At 37.8% G+C, this 17,556-nt stretch overlaps 1 protein-coding gene and 1 pseudogene across 2 annotated transcripts in view; both read left to right on the forward strand.

Moving 5' to 3' along the window:
• LSAMP (limbic system-associated membrane protein) overlaps nt 1–17,556 on the forward strand; it is a 1,002,858-nt gene that overhangs the window by 651,481 nt on the left and 333,821 nt on the right. For both annotated transcript variants that reach the window (XM_006884267.1, XM_006884266.1), the window contains exon 3: nt 7,302–7,427. In XM_006884267.1, coding sequence (XP_006884329.1) covers nt 7,302–7,427 — 126 coding nt within the window. The remainder of the gene's footprint in view (nt 1–7,301; nt 7,428–17,556) is intronic.
• Nucleotides 9,313–10,204, forward strand: LOC102852732 (annotated as a pseudogene).

Genomic DNA, 17,556 nt, shown 5'->3' on the forward strand with positions numbered 1-17,556 from the left:
TATATATTTATTTTTCTTTATTTATATATGTATATATGTGTGTGTATATGTGTATGTATATATATTTTTTTCTCACACACATAAACTCTAAGGGATTTAATTAAAAGAAGAAGTAGAATAGCTATTTAATTGATCTTATGATGAAAAGGGGGCTCTTGTGGCTTAGTGGTAAGAAGTTGCGCTGCAAACTCAAAGACACACAGTTCGAATTCACCAACTACTCATCTAAACAAGGATGAACAGTCTCTTCCTGTGAGATTAAAGTATCTGAAAACCCATGGGATGGTCAAGTATGGGTTAGTTCTGACTCTTTGTTGTTTGTTATTGTTATCTAACTCTCTAGGACACAAAAACAACAACATGAAGGGAAAAAGGAAAACACATAAAGAAAGAGAAATATCAACACTTACGACAACAAAACCTTCAAACTTCTCTGGCCAAGCAAAATCATAAACTAAAGCGGGAAGGAATAAATTGAAGGAATTACAAAGACTCTTACAACAAAAGACTGCATAAGGTGCACTTGTTAAGCTGTAAGGGGAAAAATAACCCAAATTGGAAGATCACTGAAATAGAATAAATTAATAGCCTCAAATAAATAACCTTGTATTTAGGAAAACAGTAATTTACACTAATATCATGTGGATAAAGAATTGCTAAGGAATAACCCAGACTAGAAGAAATACTGAAAGTACTGTGATGATTTAAAAATTTAAGTATAAATCAATGTTATGATGATTTTGAAAAATAACTATGTTTGCTAATGCAAATAAGATTATTATAATACCAAACAGGAATGTCTATCTGTGCTTCATTGACTATGCAAAGGTGTCTGACTGTGTGGATCACAACAAACTGTGACTGAGAAGAATGGGAATCACAGAACACTTGATCATGCTTATACAAAACCTATCCTTGGACCAGGAGGCAGTCATCAGAACAGAGCAAGAAAACACTGCATGGTTCAAAATTCAGAAGGGTGTATGCCAGGGATGTGTCCCATCTCCATACCTTTTCAACCAATATGTAGGACAGATTATACGGAAGGTTGGGTTGTATGAGGAGAAGTGTAGCATCAGGATTGGAGGAAGACATCAATTTGCGTTATGCAGGTGACACAACCCTGCTTACTAAAACTGAAGAGAACTTGAAATTCTTGCTGCAGGAGGTCAAGGACTGTCATCTTCAGTATGGATTTAAGCTCAATATCAAGAAAACAAAGATTTTCACCACTGGGCCGATTTGCAGCATCACGATAGGTGGTGAAGAGATTGAGGTTGTAAACAGCTTTAGTTTGCTTGGCTCCACAATCAACACTCTTGGCAGCCAGGAAATTAAAAGACAAATTGCATTGCGAAAGTCTGCTGTCAGAGACTTCTCCAAATTACTGAAGAACAACAATGTCAGTCTGAAAACTAAGGTGTGCTTGATAAAAGCCATGGTCTTTATAATTGATTGCTATGCATCAGAGAGCTGGACAATGACTAGGGATGATAGAAGGAGCCTTGACACCTTTGAGCTGCGGTGTTGGAGTATAGTATTGAATATACCATGGACTGCTAAGAGAACCAACAGGTTTGTCCAGGAGAGGGTTAAACCAGGCTGTTCCTTGAAGGTAAAGATTCAGAAATGTCTTCTGATATACTTTGGGCATGTTGCAAAAAGGACCAATCCTTAGAGAGGGACATCACGCTTGGCAGGGTGAAGGAACAGCGCAGATGAGGAAGACTCTTGATGAAATGGGTTGATTCAGTGACTGAGGTAATGGGTGTAGGTATATCAGAGACAATAAATTCACACAGGCAGAGCAGAGTTTAGGGCTGTTGCACATAGGATTGCTATGAGTTGCAGGCAACTCAACAGCACATAACAATAAGAACAACGGTTTTTCCATGCTCCATGCTCTAAAGCACACAGTGATCAAATAAACACAGTAACAGCAACAGCAACAATGACTGAAATAAGCAGGTCCAAAGTATGTGAGACAGATTCAGCATCGTTACTTGGAAGAAGCGCTCTGTTGCTCTTCTGAGATAGATTTGTTTGTTTTTTTGGCAATCCACTCTAACTCAATAGTCTTCTCCAATATCACAGTTCAAAGGCATCAATTATTTGATCTCACTCATTCTCTAACTTTGTGATTCATAATAAGAGATTGAACACACCATGTTATAGCAACAACATTTTAGCATTTAGGCTGACATCCTTGCTATTTAGCACTTTGATGGGGTCCTTTCATGCCATGAAAATACGAAATCTTTAGTATATTTCATTGTTATAAAATACAAGCAATACAAGCAATTGTATTGAAGTTAATAATTCTCTGGAGCTTAATCACTGGTGACATTTTTTTTATTTATAAATTTGCATGTTTCTCTGTTATGAATATAGAAGACTGAAACTGATTTTTTTTTATCTTTTGCTTTTGTTTTCCTTTTCTTATTCTCCTTCTCTTTAGTTAGAATACATCTGCATTTCTTCTCTCTGTAATGTATCCCATGTTGGAATTCAGAATTTATATGATTGTACAGTATTACAGGATAAATTACATGATATACACATAGCACACAAATATATATGTTCCCTAGTGGCAAGAAGCTGTGCTGCAATCTTGAAGGGAAGGTTTGAATCAATCAGCTGTTCTGTGGGAGAAGAATGGACATTTTCCTCTCCTACAATTAGAACCAAGCTATGGGTTGGTTCCAACTCAATGATACACAACAACAATAACATACTTTAAAGGGAGCTCTAGTGGCTTCTTTTTGTTGTTGTTATGTGCCATCAAATCCTCTATACGTCATAGCAACCCTATATACAACAGCATTGAACTTTGCCCTATCCTGACACAGTCTCGCCTAATCACCTTTCCCCAGTTATCACGTCTATCCATCTCATCCAGTTTCTCCCTTTCCTGCACTGTCCCTCTACTCTTCAAGTGTGAGTTCCTTCTCCAAGGACTGGTCTCTCCCAGCCATGTGCCCAAACTATGTGAGATGTCGCTTCAAAATCCTTGCTTTTAAGGAGAATCTTAGTTTCACTTTCTCCAAACAGACTTATTTGTTCTCCTACTAGTCCATGGTATGTTGAATACTCTTCTTCAGCACCACAACTCAAAGTCATCAGTTCATCATCCTTAGTCATTGTCCAGCTCTCTGATGCATAGCACTCAATTCCAAAGACCATGGCCTGGATAGAGTACACCTTCGTCTTTAGACTGAAATCACTGCTCCTCAGAACTCTAGAGAGGTCCCTGACAGTAGACTTCCCCAATGCAATTTGTATTTTGATTTCCTGTCTGCTGGTACTAAGAGTGTTGAGTGTGGATCTCAGCAAGCTGAAACTGTTAACAACCTTAGTGTCTTCTCCATCTCTCATGAAGCTGTCAATTGGCACAGTGGTGAGAATATTTGTCATCTTGATGTTAAATTAAATCAAAGACTGCATTCCTAGTAGATTAGTGGTAAGAAATTTCACTGCCGATGCAAAAGTGCACATAGATACTCCACAGGAGAAAGATGGGCAATCTTCCAATGAGATTTAGTACCTCTGAAAACTCACTGGAAGGTCAGCTATGGTACACAGAACAGAAATATATACCTTAAAAGGAACTCTGCCATCATAGTCCATAGGGAGTTGTGCTGCTAACACAAAAGTGACACCTCTCTGGTGGTTTAAACTGGCTCTGGAAGAGAAAATGGGAAGTCTCTTTCTGTGCAAGTTATTGTCTAAGAATCGATATGCTCAAGGGTCAACATGAGTTGGTTCTGAATCAATGACAATGAATTTAAGTTGTTTGGGGTTGTTTTGGTTTTTTTTTTTTTGTTAAATACAAGTATATTTCAGATTATATATTGTGGATGTTGTTAGGTGAGTGAGTGGGGTCAAGTAAGACTCATAGCAACCCTATGACTAACAGCCCTGGATCCTGTCCCAATCTGTGCCGTACTCATCATCTCTGATGCTCTTGAGCTCACTGCCACAGTCCCATGTTCATCTACCTCCCTGATTGTCTTCTCTTTCTATGATCCTCTGCCTTTCCACACACAATGTCCCTTTCCTAGGAATAGCCTCTCCTAACAATTTGAGGGACAAAGTTTTGCCATCCTTGCCACCACGTGCACTCTGGCTGCTCTTATTCCCAGACATATCTATTTGTTCTTTTGGTAGTCCATGACATATTCCATACTCTTCTCCAATACCACAACTCAAAAGGATACATTCTTCTGTCATCCTTATTCATTGTCCAACTTTCAGATACATAGCAAGTGATTGAAAAGCTGATGGGCTGAGTCAGGTATGACTTAGTCTTCAAACATACTGTGGATAAAGACAATTAAATTTAGTTCTTCAACATAATAAGTAATTTTTATTTTATTGCATTGTAAATCCTTTAGGTTTGTTTTGTTGTTGTATAGGTTTTGCTGTTTGTTTTTTTTTTAAGAAACTCTAAACACTGAATTAATAGGCTGAGCATTAAAAACTGTGTATATTAAACAACAAACCAGGCGAATATTTGATCTGACTTGTAAATCAGCCCTCTTTATTTGCAGAGACACTCTGACCTACTTGTTGCTCCTCTCTGTACCTCATGTTCTCTCCTAGAAAGCGTGTAAACCTTTTCAGTCTTCATTGCAGAACCCTGGAACAACATGTCACAAAGCCTTCTGTGGGTATGAATGATATAACAATTCCTGACTAAAATATAAAAGAAAATCAGGATATGACAGGGAATAGAAACTCTATTAAAATAAGTTGTAAAGAATGAAAATGTTACCTTCTACTTTGATTATTTGATTTTTTTTTTAAATCAACCCTTACACAGTGGCCCTAAAAGCTGACATTGTGAGAGGAATGCTAACGTCACAAGAGATGTTTTCCCACTTCCTGAACCACTCAGCTTCTCAGGTATCCTTGCCTTCTAACAGAAATGTGCAGGGATTCTGTGTTGACCAGACAATTGTCTCTGTGCTTGTCAAAGCAGGAAATGCATCAGGTTTATTTATCATCACCCAGAAGCACTGATGGACAGGGAAAGTGGGGAGGTGGGCAAAGTATACACCCCACAAGATGGACCAGTTTTTTTTGTTTTGTTTTGATATTGGTTGGGGTTCCTTTTAAGTTTTTTTCGGGTTTTGGGGTTTTTTTTTTGTCCTCATTCCACCCCAAGACACGTACTTTCTCAGGGACAGTGAACAACTAAGAGGGGAGGGGGGAAGAGGGAGAAAAAGGGGGGGAAGAGAAAGAAAGAGACAGACAGGGAGGGAGAGAGGGAAAGGGAGGGGAGGGGAGGGAGAGAGAGGGAAAACAATATGGTTAAATCATAAACTCTATATAATTAAAGTATCATTTCTCTGATGAAATTTATGTGTAATTCACTTACCACTCCAGGCCAGCAACGTGGGCTCTAATGTTACCATCCTGAACACCAATGAAGGCAGTCAGAAGGCAGCACAGCTTGCCCTTAGGGACTCATTTCTCACATCACCAAAAAGTAATTTCCGTCAGTTTTGGCCATCTGGTGGCCTGGATTGTGAACATGAAGATTCATTCATCTATTACTGAAGAGCACGGGCTCTGGAGCATTCCTGGCTTCTATCTGTGCTCCATCTCTCACCTCACTCTGTCTCTGCCTGACTTTCACACTCATTAATAAAAATGAAAACTTTAACAGTGACTTCCTTATAGTATTTCCTTTTTATGAGGTGGATTTTACTTCCATTTTATGAAGAGTTATTTATAATACTTGTAAAATACTTCACACAATGTCTTACACATAGTAAATACTTAATGTTGTTGCTGTGTGCCATCAAGTTGGAACCAAATCATAGCTTCTGATCACTAGGCCATCAGGGCTCCCCTCATGGAAGTGGGGTCTGACAATGTTTATCTGTTAGTGACTGACTTATTTCACATAGCATTCTAAGTGTTATTATTAGTGTTATAATAGTAGTAGTGTTTCTGTAATATTTACCTCTCTGATTTTGTTATGGTAGTGTTGTGTGCATGTGAGTCAGAACCTATCCATACCTTACCCTCCAACAGGCTTTCAGGGGCAATTAATTGCATGGAAGAATATTTCCCATCCTTCTCTCACAGGGCAGCGGCTGTATTTGAACCACGTGCCTTTGGGATTGGAGCGTAGCTTCTTGCCTTTAGGCCACCAGAACTTAATTTCTCTCTTATTAATTCACTTATTAAGCTCTAAAGTACACCATCTGGACCATTACACACCCAGATGCTATTTAGAGACTATTGTAGTGATTAATCCATGAATTATTTATATGACTAGATTATAAGTAGCTAGGACTTGTCATATCTGAATGTCATGTGGCAGTTTTATACGAAATAACACTGACTTCCTTCCCTGGCATTTGCAAGAGAACTTGGTTTATATTCATTGTTGTTTTTGTGTACCATCAAGTCAATGATGACTCATAGTGATCCAATGAACAGCAGCCCTGAATCCTGTCCTATCCTATATCTGACACACATGTCCCCATTGCCACCATCACTGTGTCAATCCATCTAATCTGAGGTCTTCCTTTCCTGTGCTGACTTTCCATTCTTCTAAGCATGATATCATTCTCCAAGAACTGGTCCCTCCTGGCAACAGGCCCAAAGTAAGTGAGACGAAGTTTCAAAATCCTTATTACGAAAAGCAATGAAGTTTCACTCTCTCCAAGACAGATCTGTTTATCCTCTTGGCCATCCATGGTATGTTTGATAAGATTAAGTGATCAGAGAAAATTGTATTCTTGTTTAAATATTCATGGTCTCTAATATTTTGGTCAAGGTGTTAGAGGGGGCCTTTCCTTGGAAAGGTGGAGGATCAGCAAAGGGGAGGAAGACTCTCAACAAGTAAGAATGGCACATGGCTGTAACAATGAGATCCACTATTCCAGAGATCATAAGGGTGACACAGAATAGGACAGGGTTCAATCTGTTGTTCACAGGGTTGCTTTGAGATACTTTTGAATCAATAGAACCTGACAATACCCTATCCAAATAAGGTGTATTCTAAGCAAAAGGAGCTAAGACATTTTCATTACACTATTTTGGACTTTTTTTCATCCATAATGGAGAGCATTCCTACTTTAATGCTTCAGGTTCTCCTTAAGAAACTTTATAAACGGATACAGAGAATGGATCTTAAAGCACTTTGACTCTTTAAAGATAATTTCAAATTATCTAAACTATAAAGCAACTTAGCTCCAATTTACTGTTTCAGTTGAATGGATCATTTTCATAAGCCTGCTCTTACTGATCTGGCTTAATTATGGTACTTCCTTTTGTCTTTACAGTCCCACCAAAGATCTCCAACATCTCCTCAGATGTCACTGTGAATGAGGGTAGCAATGTGACCCTGGTCTGCATGGCAAATGGCCGTCCTGAACCTGTTATCACCTGGAGACACCTTACACCAACTGGTAAGCAATCTTCCAGCATCCAAGCTGCCAAGCTTGGTTAAGATATGTTGCCAAATGACAAGAGTCCAGAATAAAAGCTGCATAGTAAAGTGGTATGGGGTCAGGGGGGACTGTATGACAATGAAAGAACTTTAAAAAAAATGAACTGGGGGGTGGGAGGGGAGGGAGGAAAATGTGCACCAATGAATGAATGGAAATTCAAGTTCTTTGTAAACTGTCATTAAAATATCAACTTAAAAAATTACAGAGGGGGAAATGTATGCTGCCAAGATTCCACTGGGTCAAAATAATAGCATACATCTCATTATTAAATACTAATGGCACAGGTATTGTTTAGGGTCCTTCTGATCTCTGTTGCAGAATTCACCTCTGTCAATTCTGCAACCACGGTACTATAAAAAAGAAGTTTTAGATCTCTGTTTCTATCTACCTACCTGTCCATTTATCTGTATACTTCTATCTCTGTATCTATATAAATAGAAAGATATACATAGCTATAGAATAGATATAGGTGATATATCCTACTATGCCATTAAAGAGATAAGTAGATAGATGATAGATAGATAGATAGATAGATAGATAGATAGATAGATAGATAGATAGAAAGATAGATAGAAGATAGATCCACTGCTCTCAAGTCAGTTCTAACTTATATTGACCCTAAAGAACAGAGAAGCTACTGCCCAAAGACTCCAAGGCTGTAGATCTCTACAGAATCAGAATGCCACATCTTTCTCCCTCAGAATGTCTGATGGATTCAAATCACCAACACTTTGGCTCATGGACAAGTGTTTTAACCACTGCAACAGCAGGGATCCCTTTATATGCACATACGTATGGGGAAACTCTGGTGGCGTGTAGCCCATAGTGAACTGTACTGCTAACTCAAAGGCTTTGCATCTCCACTGGTTTGAACCCACCAGCAGGGCCTTCTCAGTGTCATTTATAGCCTTGGAACCTAGACGGAGGGTCATCGTGAGTCAAAACTGACTGAAAAGCAGTGAGGGAGTGGGTGCTATATATGCTTATACTATTTATATATTACTCGTCATTTACTAGCACATATCTACAAGACAACAAGCATGGAGGTGTTGAATGATGTGATATTATAGCTGAAATATTTGACAGTGTGGTGCTAAAGTATCTTAAGCCGAAGTTGCCATGAGTTAAATTTTGGTTGGTGTTGTTTTCTTGAATGCTTGTTTTGTTTTGAACTAGAGATTGTTTCTTTTTATGTAGTAGTACCTTGTGAAGAAACCTGCCATCATATTTCATAATGGTTTGCCACTGTGATGACCTGTTCTTTACTCTGACACTGGGTGGGTGTCAGGTGTGAACCAAATGATTTAAGCTTGTTATGAGTCAGCAGCTACCACAGCTAATTCAGTAAAGAAGACAATTACTTCCCAGTAATCACTTCTGCACTACCCCTCCCTTACTCTCAACTATCATGCAGCTGGGTTCCCAGAACTCCTTACCTATTTATCTTCTTTCAAAAATTTAGCAAATCATTTAGAGTTACTTGGTTCATACTTACAGTAGTGACTGTACAGGGTACATGTCCTTATATGCAACATCTTGCCTGTGCAAATGATAAAGTCTTTGCAGATTAGGACTGCTGTGTCATTTGTCTTTTAAGTAACCTTATATATGTCATTTTTGGTAGATGTTCCCCAACATTTTCTTGACATTCTCTCAAAAAGAAAAATAAGGTCCACACACACATTCATTTACATACTCTCTATGAATTATTTTGTTCTAAAATGTAAGACTTTAATTGCTACAACAAATAACACTTTGTAACAATGGCACCTGGAGGTGGACAGTCAGTCTGACTGGGTGGGGAGGCCACTGTTGCTCCCCTCTGCCCTCCAAATGTGCCATTATGAGTAGCACCTTAGCCAAGATCTCGGAGACTAAAGCTGAGATGGCTTGAACTCAAAGGAGCAAGGATATGTCATGCCACCTAGGACTGCTAAAGACTCATACTTAAAACTCCGTAAAGAACTCATTACTTCAAAAGGTGGTGATGGTGATGGACCAGGAGAAGGTTTTGATGTGGCCAAGACAGGATGCTTGGATTGGATTTGTGTGTTTTCTACCTGTGGAAAAGTCAACCCTGATCAGTAACCTGGTGGGAGTATATTCTGAGGTGACAACCTCTGAGTTTCACTGCACTGAGCACTGGACCTGGCATCATCAGGAATAAAAGTGCCAAGATCCAGCTTTTGGATCTCCCAGGTATCATTGAGGGTGCTAATAATGGCAAAAGAACATGATGTCGAGTCATTACAGTGATCTGAACCTATAACTTGATCCTAATTGTTTGGCTTGTCCTAAAACCTTCGTGGCATGAGAAGATCACTGAAAAGTAACTGGGAGGCTTTGCCATTCCCTTGAACAGTAAAGCCCTCAATATTGGCTTTAAGAAGAAGGACAAAAGAGACCTTAACTTGACAGCCACTTGCCCTTAGAGTGAACTGGATGCTGAAACTATGAGAAATATTCCGATTGAGTACAAAATTAATAATGCAAATATGACATTGCTGATGTCATGACATGATGTCATGACATGATGGAAGGAAACAACTGATATCCCCTGTATCTATGCATTACATAAAATTGAGCAGATCTCCATTGAATAATTTTATGTCATCTATAAGGTACCTCACTGTGTACACATCTCTGTTCACCACTACTGGAATTTTTACTTTTCTTATCTTGGTATCACCTTGAACATGGAACAGCATAAAGGCCCTGATCTGATGGCTGGCTAAAAAACAAGCAAACACACAAAACAATACAAATATTACTTTGTCCACAGAGCTTTTGGCAAACTTTGATCAAGATTGTTGTTGTTGTTGTTGTTGTTGTTATATGCCATCAAGTCACTTGTGACTCATGGCTACCCTATCTACAAGGGCCCTAAACCTTGCCCTATCATGTGCCAACCTCATTGTCTCTGATACACCTACTTCCACTACCCCTATCACTGAATCAATTAATCTCATCAACGGTCTTCCTCCTGTGCTGTCCCTCCACTCTCCCAAACATGATGTCCCTCTCCAAGGACTGATCCCTTCTTGCAACATGCCCAAAGTATGTCAGATGAAGCTTCGGAACCCTGATCGAGATAGAGCATAGATTAAAGAATATGTCAAGGACACATATCATAAACCCTATAGCTTTGGGGATATCCTCTACTATGTTCTTTGCAAAATGAATATGTGATGCATTAAATCTCTAGAACTTTATATAAGATATATAATTGTCTTTGTTGCTAGTTATACTCTAACAAAAATATCACAAGCAGATAATTTTAACAAATAGGAATTTAGTGACTGAAATCTCAGTGCCAGTTCTAGAGGAAGGCTTTCATCTATTGCTTGTCTTGTTGTAATGAGTCAAATAGGAATCACAGCACCCCTGTGAACAATAGCTCTGAAACCTGACCTATCTTGAGCCAATCTCACTGTCTCTGACACATCTGCCCTCATTGCCACAGTCACTTTGTCAATCTATTTCATCCAGGATCTTCCTCTCCCCTGTTGACCCTCCACCCTTTCAAGAATGATGTTTATTCTCTTGGCAGTCCAATAGATGTTCAATACCCTTGTCCAGCACCACAACTGAAAGGCATTGATTCTTCTGCTATCATCCTTAGTCATTGTCCAGCTCTCAGATACTCAGCAAATAATTGAAAAGATCATGACTTGGATCAGTGCACTTTAGTCTCTATGCTGGCATTGCTGTTCCTTAGTACTCTGGAGAGGTCCCTGACAGCAAACTTTCCCAATGTAACTTACATCATCATCATCATCATCATCATCATCATCATCATCATCATTATTATTTTATACCGGTTTATACACAAAGTTCAAAAGGTTCATATACATTATTTTTCACACTTGATCTCTCTCCTTTCCTTTAGATTTCCTGACTGTTATTGCAAAAAGTGTTGATTGTGGACCAAGCAAGATGAAATTGTTTACAACCTCTGTCTATTCTCCTATCATAATTCTACCAACTGGCCCAGTGATGAAAGTCTTTGTTCTCTTGATGTTGATATGTAATCCATATTGAAGATTGCACTTCTTGACCTTCTTTAGCAAACCATTCAAGTCCTGCTCAGTTTCAGTGAGCAGTATATCATCAGCATATCACAGGTTGTAGATGAGTCGGTCTTCCTCCAATCCTCATGCCACATTCTTCTTCATAGAGTTCAGCCTCCCAGCTGATCTGTTTTACATAAAGATGGAAAAGATATGGAGACAGGATGTATCCCTGACACATTTCTTTCTTGATTTTGGACCATGTGGTTTTTCCTTGCTCTGTTCCTACAACTGCTTCCTGGTCTAAGTGTATGTTTCACATGAGCACAATCAAGTGTCCTATTCTTCACAGTGTTAGCCACAATATGTTGTGATCCACAGTCAAATGCCTTTACATGGTCAGTAAAATACAAATAGATATTTTCTGGTAGTCTCTGCTTTCAGCTAAGATCCATATGACATTGCCAATGATGTTGCTAGTGCTGCTTGCGACCTCTTCTAAATTCAGTTTGTATTTCAGGCAGTTCTCTGTTTATGCACTGTTCTGATAATTTTCAGATAATCTTCAGCATGATTTTGCTTGTGTATAGTATTAGTGATGTGGTTTAATGATTTACACACTCTGTTGGATCACCTCTTTTTGGAATGAGAATCATTCCGGTCAAATGACAAGGTAACTGTCCTACAGATTTCTTGGCACAACCTGTTGAGCATATCCAGGGCTACGTCTGTTTGTTGAAATATGCTAATTGGTATTCAGTTAATTCCTGGGGGTTTATATTTTTTGCCAACATCTTTAGAGCACGTTGAACTTCCTTTATCATCATTGCTTCTTGATCTTATGCTATTTCATGATTCTTCTATATCAGCCTTTTATTTATTTATTTATTTTTTTCATACAGTGACTCTGTATACTCCATCTTCTTTTGATACTTCATGGAATAACCCCTGGCCCTTACTCACTCCTCTCTCCTTTTATTTCTTGTAATATACACACTGTGTTTGAAGGATAGTGTGAAACACAATGTATACAAAACTCTGTATGCAAACCCATGTAGTTTTAAAAATAGAAAATAAAAAAATATTGAGGGCCACACTTCAGCGACAATCTTTATATTAGATCAAAATCAGTTATAATAAAATTTGGGGTGTTGTAGCTCACTCTAAATTCTTCTCCAACTTCTTTGCTTGTCATATTAGATCACACTAAGTTTTCTTCATTCCACTTTAAAGCCAAAACTAATTTCCTGAGTCATGTTAAGATCAACTTACTGAGTGATCTTTTATTCAGGCAGGTGTTTGCAATATTGACCTTTATTTTCATAATATAGTATTGTTCAAAATCCTTAGTTGTTGATTATTAAAATTTATAGCCCATTATTTATGATACTATATAATAGTGACACATTAGGTTCTTACCTGAGAAAAAAAGCTCAAATACTTTGTCTCTCAGATTAATTTTATATCTCTTGATGAAAAATATGCAAATAAAGGACCATCCACTTTATGAACCTCCATACATCTTACATCTTCTTCATATATTCTGTTAAACTCCAGAAAATCTTTTGCTTAGATGACTTTACATTAGCCATAATCCTTTGCCATCTACTCATGCAAAATTGTTTTAACTAGATGGCAATTTGTTATGAAAGTTCACTGAGCTATATTTAAGAATATTTTTAAAAATGGTCTCTAAAACTCATCTTTGTGTTTTCTGTAATACCATTATTGAGAGAGCATTAATACAAATTTATTGCATAATTTTATGTCTCAAAACCCTCTGAAGAAATTTTTTTCTATGAAATATCTCTATGTCTTTTCAATAAACAGTGATTTACTTTTTATTTAATAAACCTACTGAACTTTTTCACATGTTCAAAAATGCTTCATTGTAACGAGAGTTAACAATCTTAGGGGCAAATATATGACTTATTTGTAAAAGAATGCAACCTATTATATATAAATCACAATGTAAAATTTCTTTTTAAACTACCATGTAAGATTTGAAGGCATGGATTTCAAATAGGAATGACATTTCTACTTTCTAATATTGTCTGAGGATTATGTATTTTGACCCACCATTACTAATTGATTTAAATGTCTACAGTAGTATCCATTTATTAACATGTATTGCTATTATGTGTTCCCAAGTTGAAGCCAAGTCATAACCAGCTCTCTCCAGTGGGTTTTCAGAAATTATAAAACTCACAGAGAGAGATTCTTTTTCTTTCATAGAGCATCTGCCAAATGGGAACCTCCTATCTTTGAGTTAATAGCTATAAAACAGATCAAGAGCCACATGGAGACCTTCACCAACTTCACAAAGGGTAACTGTCCCCATCAATAGCATCAGTAACACAAAACCTGTTCCCATGAGTTCAGATATGTCCCCCATGCTCCCATACATCTATATACTCATCTCCACACCAATTTACTGCTTTATTGGCTCCAAAATCTGATGTGATAGATCACAGACCACACAGAATTATATTTGGGAAATTGAAAGGTTAAAATGCAGATTAATAAAAGAACACAGTCAAGATAACTCCAGAAATGTGTACACAAGCACCTCAGCCTCTAGACTCATGGTTTGGTGTTCCCAGATTCTCAATACGACTAAAATTGGCTTGCTTCTACAAGAGTCCAGCAGAGTTCTCAGCCCTGTCAATATTGACATTCCCCACTCCCTCAAAGTCCCATCTCATATTATGTCTCCATTTCAGCCATTGCATCTCTTTTCCTGGTGGTGAGGTTTCTTAACTGAGGAGGGACCAGTCCTTGGAGACGGTTATCATGCTCGGAAGGGTGGAGGGACACCACAGGAGAATAAGAACCAGACGAGATGGATTGACACAATAAATTGGGTAATGAAGGTGGATGTGTCAGAGATAGGGAGATTGGCTAGGATATAGAAGGATTCAGCACTATCATGCATAGGTTCACTATGAGTTATAGTCGACTTGAGGGAACGTAACTATAACAACAACTCTTTAAGTCACATTTGACCAAAAAAAACTTCCTTAAACATGACCATATTCCTTGTTCCAAAAGAAAGAATTTGCCTTCACTCTTTTATAAAGGAAAGTAGTATTTTTTTTCTTTCTTTTCTTTTAAAATTTTGGAAGTAGGAGGTGATCTTTTTCAGCTTACAATGAAAAGCCTTTACTGGAGACACCCATGGAAGAGACTCTGCTCTTGTGTGACAGTAGAGCTGCCTGCAACCCAGGGATGTGTGAGCAAAACCCCCTCAGCTTGCTTTGTTCAATTATTAATTGTGCTTTCCACAGTACAGAGTGTGACTGCCTTGCAGAGGAAATGTACCTGTAATTAGCTCGACCCCACAGGGACATAGAGCTGTGAAAGGGGAAGATTCTGTGCAGGATTTGCAAGTACCTCATTACTTGTCATTTGATGACAAAGGAAGAGATAGGAAAGAGGTGCTTGGTATATGTTTTATAAGAAGAATATTTGTTACCTCTTAATTCTGTTTAAAAAAATGCTTGATGAGGTCATTTTTTCTTTCTTTTGATACATGAAGTTTATTTGCTTTTTGCTTATTGAAGCTTTTTTATTTTTACCCATATACAGCAAACGTTGTCAAAGAGGTAGAGAGATTAGAATAATGGTGAATTTTTCATATGTAAAAAATCAAAACATTAACCTGACTTAGATGGAGGAGAGAGGATTGATGCATTCTGATGCTGCATTTGTTCTGTTTCTGATTTCTTCATTTCAGTCTCCTCTTCAGTTATGCACTATCGTTGAAATCGTGTGTCACATATGTGGTTGTTAAATGTGACCTATTTTCTGCCTTAATTAAGTTAGGCTTTCATAATCCTGTGACTCCCAGAGGGCAATTACACTGGAACTTGTATTTTCTATGGAGTGTTTGATCTCTTTTCTGTGAGCAATGCTGCTCCCATCTTCATCTGACTTTGTTTCAAAACCTTTCTTCTCACATCCATGAGGAAACCTCTTTCTCAAGTTTGTATCATGTAGTGTCAGGATTGCTCAGGGTGATGGAAGGTTTCTATGCACTCTGTTTCTATAAAGGTTTGCATAACCTCAGTTGCTTCCTGTACCTGAAAATCTCAAACGTGCACTGAGGAATAAGGCCCTTAGGCCAGAAACAACTCACGAATTGTTCTATAATTCTCTTGTTCAAGCTAGAAGCCAGATTTGACATCAACACAGAAATAGAAATCTCACTTAGGAATTATCTTCTATTTTCATAGGGTAGATTTCTGGGAGGAGCTAAAAACGAATCTTTTTTTGACTCTTGAAATCCCATTTATTCAAGCAAAAGTTGAGCTTAAATATCTTAGTCCGAGATCCTCCTATAAGGGCATTTCCATATTGAGCACTTGTCTAATGGCTCTAATGAACTTTCCTAGTGCTGTGGTCCCATCTGTGTTACTTCTAATTTTATAACACACTCAATTATTAATACGTCCAGTGTAGACTTGGCTCCTTCAGTTCTGGGGAAATAGCTGTTAATTAAATCAAACTGATTTAAGTTGTATACTAAAAATAAATTGTTCAAACACCCAACTTCTCCTTTTGAGTTAGTATGTAGAAATTAGGGAACTCTGGTGGCTTAGTGATAAGCAGTTGTACTGCCAACAGACAAGCATGTAGTTTTAATTCACCAGCTGTTCCATGAGAGAAAGATGGGCTCTCTCCTCTCGTGCGACATACTGTCTCTGGAAAGCTGCTGGAAGTTTGACTATGAGTCAGTTCTGACATGACAGTACCTAAGAAAAGCAGCAGCAGCATATAGGAATTAGTGGAACTTTACATTTCATACAGCAAGCATATAAACCACAGTTTAATTTTAACAATTTCGTCCTTGTAATTTTCTGATCTTGACATTCTAGAACGTTCTGTGAGTCAACCTTGAAAATATGTGGACACTGGGGAGTTGTAACTAGATATGTTTTAGGTCATGACTCTCGATCCAAAAACAATTCAAAAGGTATTCATGACTTAGCCTATTAGATTGATTGCTTTTATTTATTTCTTATATTTTATCATTTTTTAATATTCCTTTTTTTTCAAGATACTGAGATATGACAAGAGTCCAGAATGAAGGTTGCATAGTGGAGTGTACTGGAGGTGGAATGGAGATTGTATACCAATGAAATAATTTTTCTATTACTTTTCAAAGAGAGGAGCAAACTGGGGGGGGGAGGGGTGGGTAAGAAGAAAAGTGCAACGATGAATGAATGGAAATCTAAAATCTCTGTAAACTTTCATTAAAAAATTATTATATTTATTTTAGTGCCTTACTTTATATATTTCGTTTAAAATACATCATCCACAAATACAGAATTACATTAATATTAATCTGGATCTCAATCTCACAAGTTTTTCTTGTGGCAAGAAATACTTATTGAGCGCTTATTGTGGAAGAACAGAATGAAGAGTAATACCGACCTAGACTTTGCAAATATGGAACTTATAGCTCACCAGAATAGTAGGACATTACACTAATGATTGCTTGGCTCACCACTTAATTAGATTTATGCATTATAAAGGAGAATTATAGCATGTGGTCAGGCCATAAAACAGGACTATATAGTAAAATCTGCAAGGTCAGCAAAGCTTCTTTGATGGGAACTTATGCTGAGACCTTAAAGATATGAATAAGATGTGACAAAAAAAAAAGATAGAAGAGTGTTCTACTCAGAGAAAAGAGCATATAAAAATAACACATGTGATAATGTAGCAGATACCCAACAAGGATGTTTTTGTAGAACTATAAATTTAGTGCCATATTACTTTTCTTGTAATGATTTTTTCACAGCTGTAACATGCATGCAGATAGTTATTTGAGAGCATGTCTTAAATTTAAGTCAGAAGCATATTCCTGCCCAATCCAGAATGACTCCATACTTTCATACAGTCAAATACTTTCAAGCAACTTTATGAGTATTTTGATGCCTTTGAGCTGTGGTACTAGAGAAGAGTGTTGAATATACCATGGACTGCCAGGAGAGAGTTCAACCAGGAGAGGGTGAAATCAGGCTGCTCCTTGGAGGCAAGGATTTTGAAGCTCCATATGACATACTTTGGGC

Source organism: Elephantulus edwardii, unplaced genomic scaffold (genome assembly GCF_000299155.1).
Source record: "Elephantulus edwardii isolate Elephantulus edwardi_28Jun2011 unplaced genomic scaffold, EleEdw1.0 scaffold00032, whole genome shotgun sequence".
NCBI lineage: Eukaryota > Metazoa > Chordata > Mammalia > Macroscelidea > Macroscelididae > Elephantulus > Elephantulus edwardii.